The following is a 17,483-nucleotide window of genomic DNA, read 5'->3' on the forward strand; positions in this document are numbered from 1 at the left end:
AGATGCTCCTTATGCCTCAAATCAAGCTCTGTGCAGGCTCAGATATCAGCATGTCACTGCCCACTCTTACTGAAGGTTGCTTCAAAATGTAATACCTCCCCCATGAGAACAATAATTACCTTTACCTTCCTTTGTGAGCAAGCCTTTAATACCTCACTTGATCTTCTCTTACCAGATGAGTGATAAGCCCATCATATTGATAAATGAAAGGCAATCAACCCTCCTTACTACTAAGATATCCTATGAGATCTCATCTTTGGAGAACCACATACTTTTCTGAGCCAAGCAGTGAGGTGGAAAACCTGCAGAGGCTCTGTGCAGCTCATTTCTTCATCACATTTTTCCCTTGAATCCATTCTGCTTGTTAAGCCCAGGACAGTACATATAGCCTCAGCTGACTGAAGGGCTACACAGCCCACTCCCAGCAGGCAAAATTTTATGAACTGTCAATTCATGAGTTTATTCCTACATTGCATAACTCCTTGCAGCTTTGAATTTAAACTGGATTTCTGAAAAAGGGTGCACGACTTGAAAATCAGTTTGACTCTTCTAGAAAGTGCAGATCAAAAGTTTCTGTGACAACTGGTTGGGAAAACCATTTTGAGGAAGGCCTCATGTTCTCCCTGGGGAGAATCCTGTTGCCATTATGATTGTTTTACGTGCACAGCTGTAGCAGATTATTTGCTTATCTTCCTGTGCAAATCTCTTACAAGAGTGCAGTCTGGCTCTTGTATGCATTTAATATCTGCAAGTATTAAAGCCTGTACATTAGTAAGGTGGCTGACAGCTAGCAATAGTAAAGGTTATCTCTTCTCTGAGCCATGGGCTGCCTAGGAATAGAGACACACAGGATCACTGACTCCAATTTCTCATCTTTGTCTAGTTTGTGAGGAAGCTCTTCCCCTGCTCAAGAAGGGAGCAGGGCTGATACAGATCTACAGACTTGCTGTATGAAACTGTGATGATCCAGCTCTGCAGGTGTGAAGGCAGAGCCCTCAGGAGTGCTGTGACCGAGCCCCAGCAGCCCCTCTGCAGCACAGCACAGAGGGGCAGAACCTCAGCCTTGGCAGAACCACACATGGTGGGACAGTGGCTTCCCACACAGAGAATGAAACACCTGAATACAGAAAGGAGGAGGAGAGCACAAAGGCTGTTTCTTGCATTTTGCTAAGCTGCTTTTTACTCTTGCTTTCACCAGTTCATTCACTGACCATGGCCTTGTCTCTCACATACCATGCAGTGTTGAAGAGCTCTGGATGGTAAGGTAGCTGGACTCGCATTTCTGTGATTCAATATCCAGGTCTCCGATTTTCAAGATCAGGCGTTTTCCTGGAGGCACTTGGATTTTCTTCTCACAAAGAGTGTAGTTTGGGTATGTCCCAGGATAGTTCTTGGATGCCAGTGTCCCACTGTCCTGATACATCACTGTGTGCCCACATCCATCCCCTGGAGAAAGGAAGAGAAACAGAATGTATTCCTCAATTAAAAAAAAATGTAAGAAAATACTGCCTACATAATCATGTCTCGTGCACTTTTCTCTTTTAAATAAGCATTTTGTAATACTCCACCTCACTTCTGCTGTTGTTGGAACATAGGTAGCTGAAATAAATTTAGTCACATTTCTCTTGTAAAGCAGTAGAAAGAAGGGTTGGAAACCCCCATGAACTGGGGTGTATTTGACAGTAAGATACAGACAGTGTCTCTCTGGCTTTCTGCTTTGTAGCCAAACCCTAATAAATCCCTGAAGATGCAATTCCACATGTAAAGAGCAGGATCTTTCCTTAAGTAATTTTCTCCCAGTTATGAGTCAGCATTTTATTTCCACAGCAATAGCCATCTCAGAGAGGGTAACTGAGTCACACATGAAAGCAGAGACATGACTTAACTGCCTACTATCACACACCTGACACATCTTATTTTCCTGCTGTTTTTCTTGTGCCACTTGCAAAGTACTAACAGCACAGGGTGAAGGCACAAGAGGGACTTCCAAAGTGGGGCGTGCACTGTCAGTGGTACACAGGCTACTTTGCAGCAGCATTCCCTGAAAAGCACGAGCTGCTGCCTCTTTGCTCAAGAGGTGAGGGTAGGGGCCCTCAAAGTGTGTCTTCATGGCAATGTAAGGAGCCAGCTCAGCTCTGGAACCTTTCCTTGGTGGAGAGGCATCTGAGGAGCAGCTGCACCTGATCAGAGGACAACAGGAAAAGGCACATGGAAATACATAGGGGGATGTGTGGACTGACATGGAAAACAGGAAGCATCCATAGCGGGGGAAGGAAGCAGGTATCAGATAAGAGACCTTGACTACTAAAGGAAGCAATTTTTACTGAACTATTTAAAAGCATACTAGTAACTTAAAATTTGTATTCTAAAGCTTAAGCTATTTTGTTCTGCCCAATCTTCCAAATAATGGAAATATTTGTGGCAGTGGACTAGTGTCATATACACACACATACAGGCAGTCCTCAGTTTCAGGTCATTTAGGGCATAGGCACACATTCCATAGGAGTCTTGCATTCTGTTATCCTTTATCTTGGCAAAACTGAAGCTAATCCAAGAAGTGTTAACAAAATAAAGAATCCTGCAGGAGATGGGAATTCATAATGTTCACATTAACTACTCAAAATTTTCCTTTTGGGGATATTTTCGTTAAATGGTTTTGGTCTGTGCCATTTTAATTACTATCTGAATTTCCTTCCAAAATCATTAGAAACAACAAACTTAAGGTTTGATAGGATTTTTTAAAAAGGAAAAACTAGGAATGAAGTGTTGAAAAAGAAGTGTTGCCATACCAAGAAGGGGGGAGAAGTGGCATGCTGTGCTAAGATAAGCTCCAAGCTATCAAACTTTGACTTGCTACCATATAATTACACTGCCATTTCATCCAACTCACTCAACTGCTCTTTCACAAGCAATCACATTTATTTTGAAGCTTTGGCATTACTACTAGCTTTGTTGCCTAGTATTTATTTTTGTCATAGGTTCATGCTGGAAATAGAGGTGAATAGGAGATATAGATCCAAAATCATATCACCATAAAACATATTCAATATGGTTTTTTTCAGATCTCCTTTTTCACATGCTTTGAAAAGCATCTGCTGTTCAGGGTTTTTAACCAAGCACTGTTGACTTTAGGATGCCTAGGAAAAAAATCAAGATGAAAGGAAAGCTGGCTTCATGAGCAAATCACCTTTTAATGGAAACTTTTGGCAACATGAGTGAAGATATAAAGAACAATATGGTAGATGAGCTGTCAGCTTTTTGAAGAGAGAGGGGTCCACAAAGGTCTAGGCAGTGTAAAACCAGACCACTTCCAGCAGGACACAGGACAACCTTGATGCCTGTGTAGCCAACTGCTGTACAGTATAAAAAGAACTGCCCATGGCCTTTAATTTAAACGGCATGTTTCTAACTGTGAGAACTTATTTTAGCTGGAATAAAGAAACTACAATATAGAGCTTTGTTTGCAACATATCCTTAGTAGGGAAGAAAGGGAAAAACAGCGGTAAAGTTATGGAATCACATGGGGATGAACTCCTTAAAATGGAAAGTCACAGACTTCATCTTACTGGGCTATGTTCTGGCCTCTGTCACCTTTGTACAATGCCAAGGATCTACTTTGGTGCAAAATGCTGCTCAAAAAACTGCAAAGACCTTGCTATCATGCCAAGACCCTGACAACTGTCCAGGTCACAGAGCCGTGTATTTCTGCAGAAAGTCTACAGGCAAAGCCATACATGAGAGACCTCAGCTTGCCATCCTCCTCTGTTGAGGTTATACAAGGTCTTGTTCCCAGAGAAACTCCTTTTTTTTTGTTAAATCTGTCTTTGAGAGAGAGCATTAACACCAGAACATCTTTTGAGCTAAGAAAGCATCAATGCTATTTTCTGACTTTTCACTGGTGGAGCATGGCCATCCAAACACTCCAAAGCTCAGAAGAGGAAGGCTCAGCATCAGCCTATCAGCCTGCACCTATAACATCCCTTGCTGCCTCAGTTCTGCCTGCCTGCCATGAAGCAAAAGGTAATGATATAAGCTTGTTTGCCACAAGAACCAAAGTAATGTCCAAAAAGTCAGACCAAGTCCTAGTAACTATTGCTTCTTACAGAGAAAGCTGACTGCAGCTCTGAATTCTGAGTTTCTCCGCAAGATTAAGATTTTTCTTTGCTCTGGTACACTGAAATTTGCTGGAAAACACACCCAACAGAAGGAGTCAGAAGGTACAGAGGGAAGGTAGAATAAAGCTCAGGATCTGACAAGTCAAAGAACAAATTAATGACTAAATATTAGTTAAAAACTCCCAAATATAACATCACTATATAACAAGGGCTCAGAAAAGGAGGCAAGTTGTAAGGAATTCAAGCATATCCCTAATCACATTATCAAATGTAAAATGTGAAAAATGCTGCCATTAGTTTTGCTCTTATTATTTTCCACAGGAAATTTTGATTTTCAGTAGAAATATGTCGGCCAAACTTAAAATACAGTGAGTGAAAACACAACTCCTTGTCCTTATGAAAACTATGGCTTAAACACCTGATGTCACACTCTCTTCTATAGGCACAGCTCTTCTGGATGGAAATATGTTTATTTAACCAGTCAGTTTGACACAGACTTTCTTGCTGACACTAAATTTTCACTTATCATTACTTCTGAGAACTGTTTTCTATCACCCCATTTGGCAAGAAGCTGTCAGCCTTGCCTCAGACATCCAGGTTTCATCACTTCTCACTGGACAGAAGCAAAGCAACACATTTGACCTAAGGTACTAAAAAACCAGAGAATGTAAACCTACTCAGATTTAATAAAATCTCTCCCCAGCACCAGGGGTTATTGAAAACACATCAAACATGCTTTGTAGAACAGGTTCCCATCAGCACTTGAATCCAGATCAAGATATGATCTCTGAGCCGTGGGCGACCACCTGCTGGCCTAGCTGCAGGTTATACCAGAGATCACACAGCACTGGAATTAAGGCTGTTTACCAGAGATAAAAATAATCTCCCACGGCAGATGATGGAAACAACTCCAACAACTCCCCAAGAAGGAAGAACCACAGCTGGCACCTTCTGCCACAGCAGCAGGCATGCCACTCACACCTTGCCCTCTCTCACAGGGTGCTGGCCAAGAGCAGGGCCTGTCTGTAACCCCAAACCTGGGACCCCACCAGACGACACCAGCACATGTGGCTGTGGAGAGGACAAGAGGAGACCCCAAGGGGCTGGCAGGTATCCCCACGCTCAGACACAGATGTAAAGGATGCATGTGGGACAAGGTGAAGAAGCATCTGTGTCTGTGCTGGGTCTGACCATGGCTGCTGGCCCACAGGCAGGAGGGCCCCTCCAGCATCCAACCTGCCCAGGAAGGACAGAGGTGATGAAATCAACGCCCACAAACAAACTCTGGCCCCAGTCTGTGAGCTGCCTGGGACACAGCCCCTAACAGGTACTAGGTTCCTTCTGGTACCCTCCTGTCACCCAAAACCACCTGACTGGACTGACCCTCTCCTTCCATCCCTTCCTAGGCCCAGCACACAATCCGAGCCACAGTCTCTCACTCCCCTGCTCCCTGGGCTTTTCCACCCCTTGGCTGCACACACGTGTGGATGCACACAGTGCCTTCATGCAACCACTCAGCACATTCCCTTCTGTGACAGGCAAAAGGCTGCAGTTTTTCAAATAAGTGCTCTATGAAGTTTCCATGTGCTGCACCTTTCAGAAACACGTTGATTCGGCCAATTACAAAACAGTTACAGTGTATGATATCAAAGCATTTTCAAAAGCAGTGCTACAATATCCTGGCAGCAAACAGCTGCCTTTTTCATCCCTCTGATTCACCCTCATGCAGCAACTCATAGCAGCCTTGGACTCACTCCAGTGCTAAATACATGTTATACCTAGGCGTGATCACGCACCCAGCCTGCTGCTCCCCATTCCATCGCAGGAGCCCCGTGGGGCCCCAGCTTTTCCCACTTGCTCTCCCTGGTTACAGATTGCTGCTGCCTGGTGTCCCTTGGCTGCCCACTCTTTCCACTGGGATGAAGACCCCCAAAGCAACTTTATTTCCCTTCCACCCTCCTCTCGCCCAGTTTGACATCCTTTGAAGGTCACCTTCATGGTGGTGCTTGGGAGAAGGCAGGTTCCTCTACTCCACATGGAGGACAGGGAACAGAGCTGTTGGGAGCTCATGGCCTGTCCTTCTCCCTTTTCCACGCCTTTGTTTGAGAGGAGAGCAGAAAACTGCGTTTGAATACCTAAACTCTGAATCCAGCCCAAAAAATTCAGCATTTTCTGAAGAGCCACTGCAGCAAATGGGCACAGTCAAAGGGGGCAGAATGCCATGGAGTCAAAACTATGGCTCTGAGAGCTCTGATGAGAAGCCCCACAAGGAGAAAAGAGATTTCTCCCATCTTCCACATTGCTTTCACTGAAGTAATAACTTCAGCTTATTAAAAGCTACAATAATAACTGAGTCAAGGAGTTTTGCATCTTGAAATGAGATTTGAGTTATGCATAAGAACAGATAAGTATCCAAGAAGGAAATCAACTCCTTCCAGTCAAACCTGTGCCCTCTCTGCTCACGTAGGATAGGAGAAAAGAGAAAAAAAATCCAAGTTTTCTTGCCAGATGCCATCTAAATCCACTGCAGTGGTCTGAAAACACTTTGGTTTTCATACAGCAACTCTAACCTTCATTACTAACAGAACCATGCATGCTGCAAACATAAATGGGTTCACATCTTCACTGCTTTCTGAGGTGGAGTAAAATGCAGAGTTAACTGCTTCATCTCTAACCTCTACACTGCCAAACCTGGGTCAAGAGCATCAGCTCTTTACTGTGCCATTACAACAGAAGAGACACCTCCACAAAAGCAGGACCTAAACCCTTCACTTCCACAGAGAATAGTGAGATGTCAGAGCTTTGTGCTTTTCCTGACAGTGAGTACTTTTCCTGTTGGCCCTCAAACAAAGGGCAACACCACAGCCCTGATGCATTGTTGGGCAGGTGAGAACCCCAAGTCCTCCTTCCCAGCAGTGCTGGGCTCAGAGCCACTGACACCACAGGGAAGGTAGAGGGAGAAATGGCCACACATTTGGGAACTTCACAAACCCCTGGATTCAGGGCAGATGCCATTTACACCAGCCAAGCAACTGGCTGAGCCCTGCTTCAAAAGTATATAAATCCACAGGAGGATTTTTTTGGAAGTCCAGCTTTATGTTCTTTACATTATTTTGTGGATGCAGAAAAAACTATTTTCAAATAATGAAAGAAGCCACTAAAAATTAAGGCAAGTCTATAATGAAAAAAACCCCAAAGTGATTGTCATCCTCCATGGCCTTCAAATTAGTATTAATATATTTTTAAGGGAAAAAGTCTCCCACATCACAGTATGCCCTACTGCAAAAGGAAAAACAAATAGCACATAAATATTTTCTTTGAGTTGTATTTTAATTTAACTTCATTAAGAAGTCAAGAAACATTTTATCCTCTGTGCTGCAGCAGCTCCTGAGGATGCTTATTTTGCTGCCCAAGCTAACCAAGTGGTGGCTGCCAGGAGGGCTAAGAGCAGGAAGCGAAGGTAGAGCAGCAGAAGAAACAAAGGAACACTGTGGAGTGCTGATTTTATTGCCCAAATTATTTACTTGCCAACTTCAAAGGGATGCAAAAGGAGAAGGAGGCCAAACAAACCACAGCATGTTTTTCCCTCCTCTTCACAGACATTATTTACTGTAATGTCCCTCTTAAAGCAGAAATGAGAAAGAAGCAAATGACCTCCAATTGGTTCTACTGTGGTTCCATAAATCACAGATTCCCACCATGTGCCCAGTCACCCCCACAGCCATTCAGGCTCAGCTGGGAACTGGCTTTCCTCAGGATGTCCCCTGCAGCCAGCCTCACGAGATGCTCTGCCTCAAACTATGAAAAGTTATTTTGGTAAGCAGTTGGATTGCTATCATCAGGTAAAGAAAAAAACAAACCCTGACAACCCTTTTGAACTCTTATCTAGCAATGTAGCTTACATCCATATGACCATTTTTCAAAGTTTGAGTTTTTTAGCCATTGCAGCACAGCCATCTGGGAGTAGACAGGGAAATGCTTTCAGCTACATGGCAGTGACTTTGCAGGAATTGCTACAACTGACCTGGGCTGCCTTTACTACCCCAGCAACCTCTCACCTTTGCAGAAGTTCTCAAAGACAAATACATACCAAGATCTGAGACTTTATTTATTTAACTGCTAAAAGGTCAAAAGAAAGCAGATATCTCCTTATAAGCAACTTCTTCTATCAACATGAAGACACATCCACCAAGCCAGAACTTTACACTCAGCATGCAGGTTTGAAACCTGAACAAGTAGTAAAGTCTTTCTTACACTAACACAAATGTGAATCACGATCTGGTTCCACTGCAATCTGTGAAAGACAGACAGTACCAGAGTACATGTCAAAAATAAGCATGTTTTAGTCACTGCTTCCAGGACTTAGGCACTATACCCAAATGTAGCCCGCCAGAGAAGCGAGCTTCAGTGCTGGAATTTGCTTTTTAGCACTCTAAATACAGCACTCTTGAGCTTGTGGGTGTGAGAAAACTTCTATGCCTTTTTAACTGCTGAAACAAAAGAGATTTGTAATTTATTTATTTATTGCATGGCTTCATTTAAGTATTTTTCAATGCTTTCCTTTTATGAAGGTGGCATATTGCTGTGACTGACCACCTCAACATCTTATTGTTCAGGTGTGAACAGATAGGAGAATGGAGCTACACATGTATGTAAATTTCAGAGGAATCTTAGAGTTCCATTTTTGCAAAAGGGAAACTGATTTTTTGTTTTCTAAATAAATAAATGATTACTATGAGATACACGTCCATATTACACACCTTAAGTGCAGAGAAGGCACCGAGTCCACTGCCAAGCACTTCTTGTAGCTGCGTGTTCAGAAAGAATTGTGAAGGACTATAAATAAATGGATGGCCACGGTTCTCCATCAGCCACTCGTGCAGAGTAACTCAGGACCCTGGTGATGGTTCAGAGCTATGAAGGCTATGAGGACCAAATATCCCACAGGCTGCAGTTTCTTCCCTGCCCCTCTGCCCACAGCAACCCAGAAATGTGTGAACAACAAAGGGCTGGAGCAGGAGATGGAGCTCCTTCTACCCTGTGCTGGGCTGTCCCTAGGTTGGGGGGACATTTTGCCATCAGGGCATCTCCTCCAGTTCTGCTGACTTGAGGCAAACATGAAGCTGGAATTTTGGATTTTTATTAAGGGCTTTTCAGGCAAAGTAGGAAATGCTAATCTTAACTAAGAGTCATATCATATGTATGCAAATTGTTTGCTCTACTTTCTCCATCTGTTTTCTTCCCAGGTTTTTCTCTGCGCTATGCTTTACTGGAGATTAACTTACAGTATATTGCACCAAATTTGGACTGTGTGGGAAACATATGCTGCAAGCTCAAGGCCAGACTCGAATATTGGGTTGCACAGGAATAGGAATATTCACAGCAGTGCTAAGGACTGACAAACCCACAGGGACAGGAAATTCAGAGACACCAGGGTAAGGAGAGGCTGAAGCAGAGCTGTTCCAGTTACAGTAGCAGGTGGGAAGGCAAGATTTCAAAACAGTTTTAATTTGGGCAAGAGGAAATGGCTGAACATGATAGAATGAAACCACACACTCCCCTCATTTTAATATGCAATTACCTTGTTAGTGTGATACATGTTGAGCAAGACAGACAGTTATCAATGATGGAGAATGGTCTTTTTTTTCTGGAAATCAAACTCGTCCTGACTTACTTGAAAAATCACACATCCACCTCTTATGCCTGTACACCCAGGTGGAATATGTCATTTGTTAATAAGAAAGGACCAGAGAAAGGATGCTACTTTTCTCAAAGTGAATTATACAAACACCCCATTTTCCCCAAGGTGTAAATTAACAAGTATCTCAAGAGAAAACAAACAGGTTTGTGATGAAAACAATAATTGTCTTTTACCAGCACAAAAAAAAAATTCATGTCTTTTGACTCAGTGAACCCAATGTCTAAGAAACTATTTCCTCCATGGTTACTGCTAACTAACAACAAATGGGTTTTTGTGACTCTGGGAGAAACGGAAGCAAAATTTTACTGAACTAAGATGAAGAAACAATCAAAGAACTACTCTGGCCTGATGCACTGAAAGCAAGGAATGCCTTTTATCAGTATAGTCCCACAACCAACCTGTTTGATATTCATCCTTAAGGTACTAAACAAAATGGTACATGCAGAAACTCCATAAGCTTTTGTGATCTTCCCAATTCATTGTGGTTACATATAGTTGCTGTGAAAGATGTTTTAAATTTAAAAAGAAAAAAAAAATAAAGAAAGGAAAGCAGCTACATCATTACTTAAGTACTACAGTGTTGGTTGTGGCACCACATGTGACCCACAGCATCATTTTTGTGCTTTCTGTGACACATCAATGAGACTGCATAAAAGGTATTTACTTATAGATGTGGAAAAGAGCAGAGTATAGTTTTTGCCCTGTATTCACCACTTATACTGAAACTCCATAATTCCATTGTGAGCAGATTTTTTGATTAGCAGCAGTATTAAACAATCACATTCTCGACTTTTGAAACAGGATACGTAGAAAGATCTGAACAGTTTTTCACTCAACCCAAGAGTGAATGTCTCGGTGTAACTGCTTAGTTTGATACAGTTTTAGTTTGCTTTCCACCTACAAAACACAGCAACTAAGTTTCATCTAAAAAACCACAATTTTTTAAATTTTCAAAACACAAGCATTAGCAAGACCATGAGTTTAAACTAAACAGGTCTCTTCCGTCTGTGCTAAAATCCTAGATCAGTAAGTGCCAATTCCTTGGTTTGAAAATGTTAACATGACTGCTCAAAAAGCCTTCAGTAGCTCAGAGGAATTTGAACTTCAATTCCCCTGCAGCATGCTGACATAAGAAACATGGGCTAATACAAAGCCCTGCCTTTGGGAGGAAGCTGACACAACAGGGAAGGCAGCAGCTCAAATGTGAGCCACGAACCTCGCTGCTCAAACATCCCAGCAGAGGGAGACCCACAGGATAATTGAATTTATTTTACAAGTTAAAATAGATTTTTGCAGACCCGGAGGACAAAGTGTGGACTTTTGTTGTTGTTGTTGTTATGAGTTCATTTTACAAGTGAGGCATTGCTGACTATTAAGATCAAAACAACATACCAACACAGAACTGGTGTGGCACCAGAGCAAAACACGAGTGAATTTCAGGCAGAAGCCACACATCTCCTTTCTTCACAGTTAGTGCAGCTGCAACAACAAGGCTCAGGCACGTAACAAAGCCATTCTGTTTGGGTGGGTGAAGAAATCCACCTATGTTTCCAGCTTTTTGAAATCTCTGCTGCTACTCCATGAAGAAAAGTTTTGTTTGATTTCTGACAGGACACACACAGGCCTTTGTATAGCATGAGGGATCACATCCAGAATTCCCCATGTGTTTTTGTAATTTGAAATAAAACAAACAAACAAAATTTTTATTCAGTGGACAGGAACATCTGGAAGATGACATCAACATGACTTCAACTTTAATGTCAAAGCATTGGACTGAAATCCAATATTGTTAAACAATTTGTGGTGGAAATGCCAGAAACTCAAACATCATGGAATAAAACTGTGATGGATATGAGGTTTCTGCAGCAACTGAAGGAAGAAACAATGTTTTAGAGCTTAACTAAATGCCTGATGAACACTAACATAATTACAGATGCAGCTCAGGCTGAAATGCATGATACTAAATATAAAAATGAACACCCTGGTCCTGTAGGAGGCCTGGGGACTGGGTTTCTAGCCTTGTCCTGCTCTGCTTTCCCCATTTATTCTCCTGTCCCTGTTGTGGTTGGCTGGAAAACACCTTCACTGAAGCTCTTTGGAGATGGGCAAATGCTGCACAGCTCAGGTGCCCTCATCCTTCTTTGTGCCTGTGCGGGGGAGCAGAATGGAGCTGCCATCAGACAGCAGCCCCATCCCATCAGGGAAATAGAAATCACAAATATGGTCCCAGTGGGACTGGAAACCTCGCTCAAAGAGGATGAGAAAGTACCACCACCACCAAACTATGCCTTCATGTCTTGGAAGGAAACTGCTGAGAGGCAAGTCCTGGCTCTGTCAAAAGAAGAGACAGGGAGAGAGGCAATGAAAGACCAAAATGCTTCCTCTCCTCAAAGCACTCAGCTCCCAGGCCTAATTACACAGCATCAACAATCCTAACCAAAACTACTGGCAGCCTCTCTCTATGTATGAGCATACAGCCAACCTCAAAATTGTGGCTTTAGCACTCACAATTTTCACAGGCCAAAATCAGCTTAATTAGATAATTTGTAATTTCTTTTGAAAGGAAAAATGAAGGTATCTGTATACTCTTAAAACTAGTCAAACCACTATCCTTTTTTATTTAAGCATCACTATTAGCTTGTCCCAATTTGAAGTTTCCCACTCCCAGTTCTAACACTAATTAAACCTTTTGGGGAAGTTGTGCGCTCATTCTTATGCATTGCTATTAATACTTTTTATTGCAGTTAGTTGGGATCCAACACCATTCCACTGAACCCAGTCAGAAGGATTTTATTTTGATTTTGTCTGGCTTGTTTTATTCTTAGCAGATGGTGCAAACCCATATGTTGATGAGTAAATGCCACAGGAGAGCATCTGATCCGATACAGCCAGCCCCAAACTACAGCAATGCCTGTGCTGAGGACTTCAGTGCCTGCCACCACACAGGACCACACTTCTCAGCATGGTGTGAGAGCTCAGAAGGGCTTTCAAAACTATACCAGTCCTGGTGTCTAAGATACTTTTGAAAAGGTACCTCAGGCATCTCTATATGGTAGTATGACTGTCCTCAAAATTGGTATTTTTTCAAGCTAGTTTTTACTGTGCTACCCACGTAACTCAGGTGGACTAAAGGTGACACTGATATGTGAGAAATATAAATGAATATATTTTTGCATATGCAAATCGACAAATAATTTTCATGAAATATATCTCAACAGCCATGCAGGTAACAACTTTCCCAAAGCATCTTTTTTTCCCCGCATTGTCAGAGACTCCTGCTGCCCTCCCTGTCTTTGATTTTGTTTGAAATACATCCCCTGATAACCTAAAGTGAAGTACTTATGAAGAGCTTACAGCTATTTATAGCAAAGGCTGTGTGACTGAAAACATTGCAGTTTTCTTGTGGTGGGTACTTGCATTGCTTATGAACTGCAACTGGAAAACTGTTGCTTCCCTCTTTAGCAATTCTAGTCACCATTCCCAAGGCAAGAGAGAGGGAGCCAAGGAAGGAAACAGACATAAGGACAAAATGCAAACAAACTGAAAATTTACCAATCACTTATATTCAGAAACTGAAGCGGGGGGCGGGGGTTTGGGTACAAGAAAGACTCATCTCGATCTGCATTTCAAACTGCTGGAAATGGGCATACAAAGTGGATTAGCATGATCACACCAGTATTCCTCAGCAAGGGTTTTGTGCAAGCCCCTGAGAACAGGCATAATCTCTGGTAATTACTGGATACACTGTTGTCACATCGAATAACAGCCTTTCCTCAAAACATATAAAAGTCTGCTCCCCATCGATCCTTCCAATTGGGCATTGGGTGCCACTGTCAACAGACCCAGGAACACAGCAAGCAAAGCTCACTCCTGGACGCTGATCTGCAAATCCCACATGAACTAGTTTACATAGCTGTGTTTTATTTGAAGTGAAAATAAATGAGGTACAGCAAGAGCAGTGGCTTAAATCTTGTACTTAATAGATTAAAATCCCTGTTCCTCTTATGCCTTCCTACAACCAAACAACCTTCGGGTCAGTTTTAAGTCCTACTGGCCAGAAATGTGATAGAAAATGAGTCAAAATTATGATTTCTGCTGCTCACAATTACATGGTTCAAGGTCTTGCTCAACATCAGAAGAAAAGACAAGGAATGGTGAAAGGCAAAGATAATGCGTTCAGGTTTGGTTCCCTTCTGCCTTCAGATTTAACCACTGGGGGACATTTTTAGAAGAGATACCAGGATATGGGATGGCTGTGTGAGGTTGCTAGACAAGGTAAAGGTATACTTTTTACTTGTCAGTAAAGAACTGGCAACTGAAACCCCAAAAGATTGGTGTACAGCAGAATAAAAAGAGAAAAGAACCACCTCTTATTATAAATCCCAAAGCTATATGTTACTCATGGACAGTCATGGACAGTCATAGATGGAGTATTTGTTCCCAGGTGAGACCTACTAAGCCTATAAATATTTTTTAAATTAAAATAGTTTCCCTTGATCCACAGCCTCTCTTATCATCATTTTATGGACAACAAAATTCCACATTCATAGATGCCTCGGACAACACACACATTTAACATGTTTTCAAGAACAGAAAGAGTGCTGACACCTGGACTCTACACAGCCACACTCAGATACAAGTCATTCTCTGAAATAACCAAGCCACAGTGAAAAAAGAGGTCTTTCCTTAATTTGAAACTGAAGAACAGAAGCTATAACAGCCCTTTCATCCTTGTTCTGTAGCACCCCTCAAGAAAAAGTTAAGAGGAAGGTAAAGTCAGCTCATGAGGTGTCAGAAAAATATAATGCTTCGTTTTTTAAAAATGGATATTTTAAATTGAATATACTTAAACCAGTGCATCTTTCTTTGAACCAGCTGGTGGGAAACACCAGCGGTGACAAGATACAGAATTATCTGAAACTCGAGCCTGATTCACTCTGGCACTTCTCCTGCTCCATTACAACTTCTAAATCAAGTCAAGAGGCTTGTGTAACAGGAAGTTTGTATCCACTTATCCTTATCTCCTTTCTCCACTGGTGTGACTTTAAATTACCCTTAATTTATAGGGTAATAGTAATAAACAAACACAGAAGAACTTCCACCCGTGGAGAAATGAAGTGTGTGGGGGGAATCAACATCTTTCCTGCTTTCTAGACACTGGACAGATTATCTTGTAAATCTGAGTTTGGTCCAAAGAGAACCAAGCAGAATAGTACTTGTCTTTCCATTCTGTTGATTTGATAGTAGAAACATTTTTAACATTAATAAAACAAAAGTGCTTTTACCAATTAATTTGGAAATATGGACAAGATAGGACATTCATACGTACTACTGTGTTACTGTACGCACAAAAACCCCCTGAAATCCCAGCAGACTTACTATTACTCACTTGCACCCCAAATGACTTTCTTCTCCCTGGTGCCATTGAGTGAAGAATAAGCATTGGTGAGAGAGAAAACAAACAAAAAACCCCTCCCCTCAACACACTGATGAAAAGAGGGGATTAAGAGAATGTTTTTGTCTTTGCCACATATGTTTCCTGGAACATATCAAATTGGAATCCCAGCGCACAGAGGACAGAACAGCTAAGCTACCAAGAAGCTGGCAAGTGGCAACACGACTCATACCAACTTCTCCCTTTTGTGGAGAGCCGTATCAGAAACCTCTGTTAATAGGAGGTTATGGGAAGAACAGGTATAAATCAACCGAAGTACTTTCTGCCAACGACTGTATACAAAGCCAATGCCTATATAGAGCTAATGCACAGCGCTGGGTTCTGGAATTTGCAGCCAACTCGGAACATTAGTACGGGATTTCTAAGTTATCTGAATGCACTGTCAAGCTCATTATGATGCTTAGTTGCCAGTACTAGCTATTTTATCGGTAGCTGCCAGTGAAGTCTTCTAAGACGGATGCATCAGGCCACGCAATGCAACAGCCAAGGGGCTGCAACTCCGCGGGCAGAGATGTCAGCTGCACTGGTAATTTACACAGGAATCTTAAAAACACAGGGCAAAGAGAACGGTACCCGCACTCTATTCGCAACAAACTGCACTACCACAAAAAGGCTCGGAACATCCCCTCGAGATCCCTACGAAACTTTGTCCCGACACAAGCACGGGCACTTCACTTTCTCCCCGAGGCGGCAGGAGAGCAGAGCTGCCCGTTCGCGGCTGCGGGACGGGGCTGCCGACCCGGCGCCGCCGGAGCAGACGCGGAGCTGCCGCTGACCCAGCGCCGCCCGCCGCGCCCGGGGCTCCCGCCGGGGCTACGGAGGCGCGGCCGCAGCCGGGCGCCCAGGTGGCCTCCCCGGCACGCAACTTTCCCGAGACTTTTTCGGCGCTTATCTGACTTATTGTAAAAGAAAAAAAAAAAAAAGTCCTAATTAACAAATACCAAGAAAGTCGTAGTATACATTTACCGTAAGGCTGGTTACCACTTTAATCTCTCAGCTACTCAGACACAGGGATAAACCCGGCGAGGATTAACCAGGTCAGCTATATACAGCCCCGAGAGCAGCTCAGGCTACGCTCGGGCAGAGCAGGAGGCGAGGCTGGCGGGGGCAGCCCGCCGCAGCCCTCCGCTCGCCCCCCGCTCCCCGGGGCCGCGCCCGCCGAGCCTCCCCGCCCGGCCCCGCACTCACCCAGCGTCTCCGCCCGCAGCCAGAGCGGGGCCGAGGCTCCGAGCAGCAGCGAGAGCAGCAGCGAGGGGGCGGCCCGCGCCCCCCCGGCCGGGCCCATGGCTCCGGCTCTCGGCGGGGCGGCCAAGGCACAACTTCCCCACTTCCCTCCCGCTCCTTTCTCTTCCTCTCCTCTTCCTCCTCCTTCTGGTTGGGGCGGCTCCGGAGCCAGCCCGCGCTCCCGCGGACGGGGGCGGCCGCCTCCCGGCATCCTGCCCCCCGCAGGTGTTTCTGCGGAGGCGGAGAAGGGGCCGTGCGGGGCTGCCGCTGGCCCCGTGCCCCGCCGGTGGCCGGGCTGCAGCGCTGCCGCCTCCCGCCTCCCCGGCCTGGGGCTGGGGGTGGAGAGAGGAAACGGGAGAAGGGGAAGCGCCACAATTCCCATTGGGCTGCCGCTCGGGGTATCTCCTCCTCCTGCCGTGGACCGAGGGGCCGGCGCGGCCCCGCCGCCCCCTCCCCTCGCCGAGCGCCGCTCTCCCGCCCACCGCCGCTCCGGGTGCTGCGCCGGGGTCGCGGCGTTTCCCCAAAGCCTTGCGGCCTCCGGCATCGCCTGCCAGCCCCCGAAGCTGGCGAGCCGCGTACATGCCCACACACATGTATACACGCGCTCGTATATGCGAGTATGTTCTTGAGGAAACAGGATTATTTTGCCGTTCGCAGGCTGATTCTAGGCATCGCTGCCGCGGCGGGAAGGGGCGCGGGGAAGCCGCAGGGTGTGTGCGGGGGAGGACACGAGTGGGGCCGGACGCTCCCGCTTGCCCCGTCCGGCCCCGTCAGTACAGCTGGGGTCGTGATGGGGCTTCCCGGTGCTGGGGAAGCGTCTCCGCGCAGGTTTACAGGCCGTGTGGTTTGCTTGTGCCAGCGTTGTCTGTTACAATTATGGACGGAATTAAATAGGAGTTTTCTAAAGTATGCTGTGAGCATCTCCCTCTCTGTCCGGCTCTGAAGAAACCTGTGGCATAGGGAGGGTTGCAGATGCACGGCAGGGAAC

At 44.6% G+C, this 17,483-nt stretch overlaps 1 protein-coding gene across 1 annotated transcript in view; it reads right to left on the reverse strand.

The window, feature by feature from the left end:
- The window catches only part of DCBLD1 (discoidin, CUB and LCCL domain containing 1), a 46,138-nt gene extending 29,261 nt beyond the window's left edge, over positions 1-16,877 (reverse strand). Inside the window, exons 1-2 of the mRNA XM_059469591.1 lie at positions 16,460-16,877; positions 1,234-1,446 (exon numbers count right to left, since the gene is read on the reverse strand). Of these exons, the coding sequence (XP_059325574.1) occupies positions 1,234-1,446; positions 16,460-16,877 (631 nt within the window). The remainder of the gene's footprint in view (positions 1-1,233; positions 1,447-16,459) is intronic.
- Between the last annotated feature and the right edge of the window lie 606 nt (positions 16,878-17,483).

Source organism: Ammospiza nelsoni, chromosome 3 (assembly GCF_027579445.1).
Source record: "Ammospiza nelsoni isolate bAmmNel1 chromosome 3, bAmmNel1.pri, whole genome shotgun sequence".
Taxonomy (NCBI): Eukaryota; Metazoa; Chordata; class Aves; order Passeriformes; family Passerellidae; genus Ammospiza; species Ammospiza nelsoni.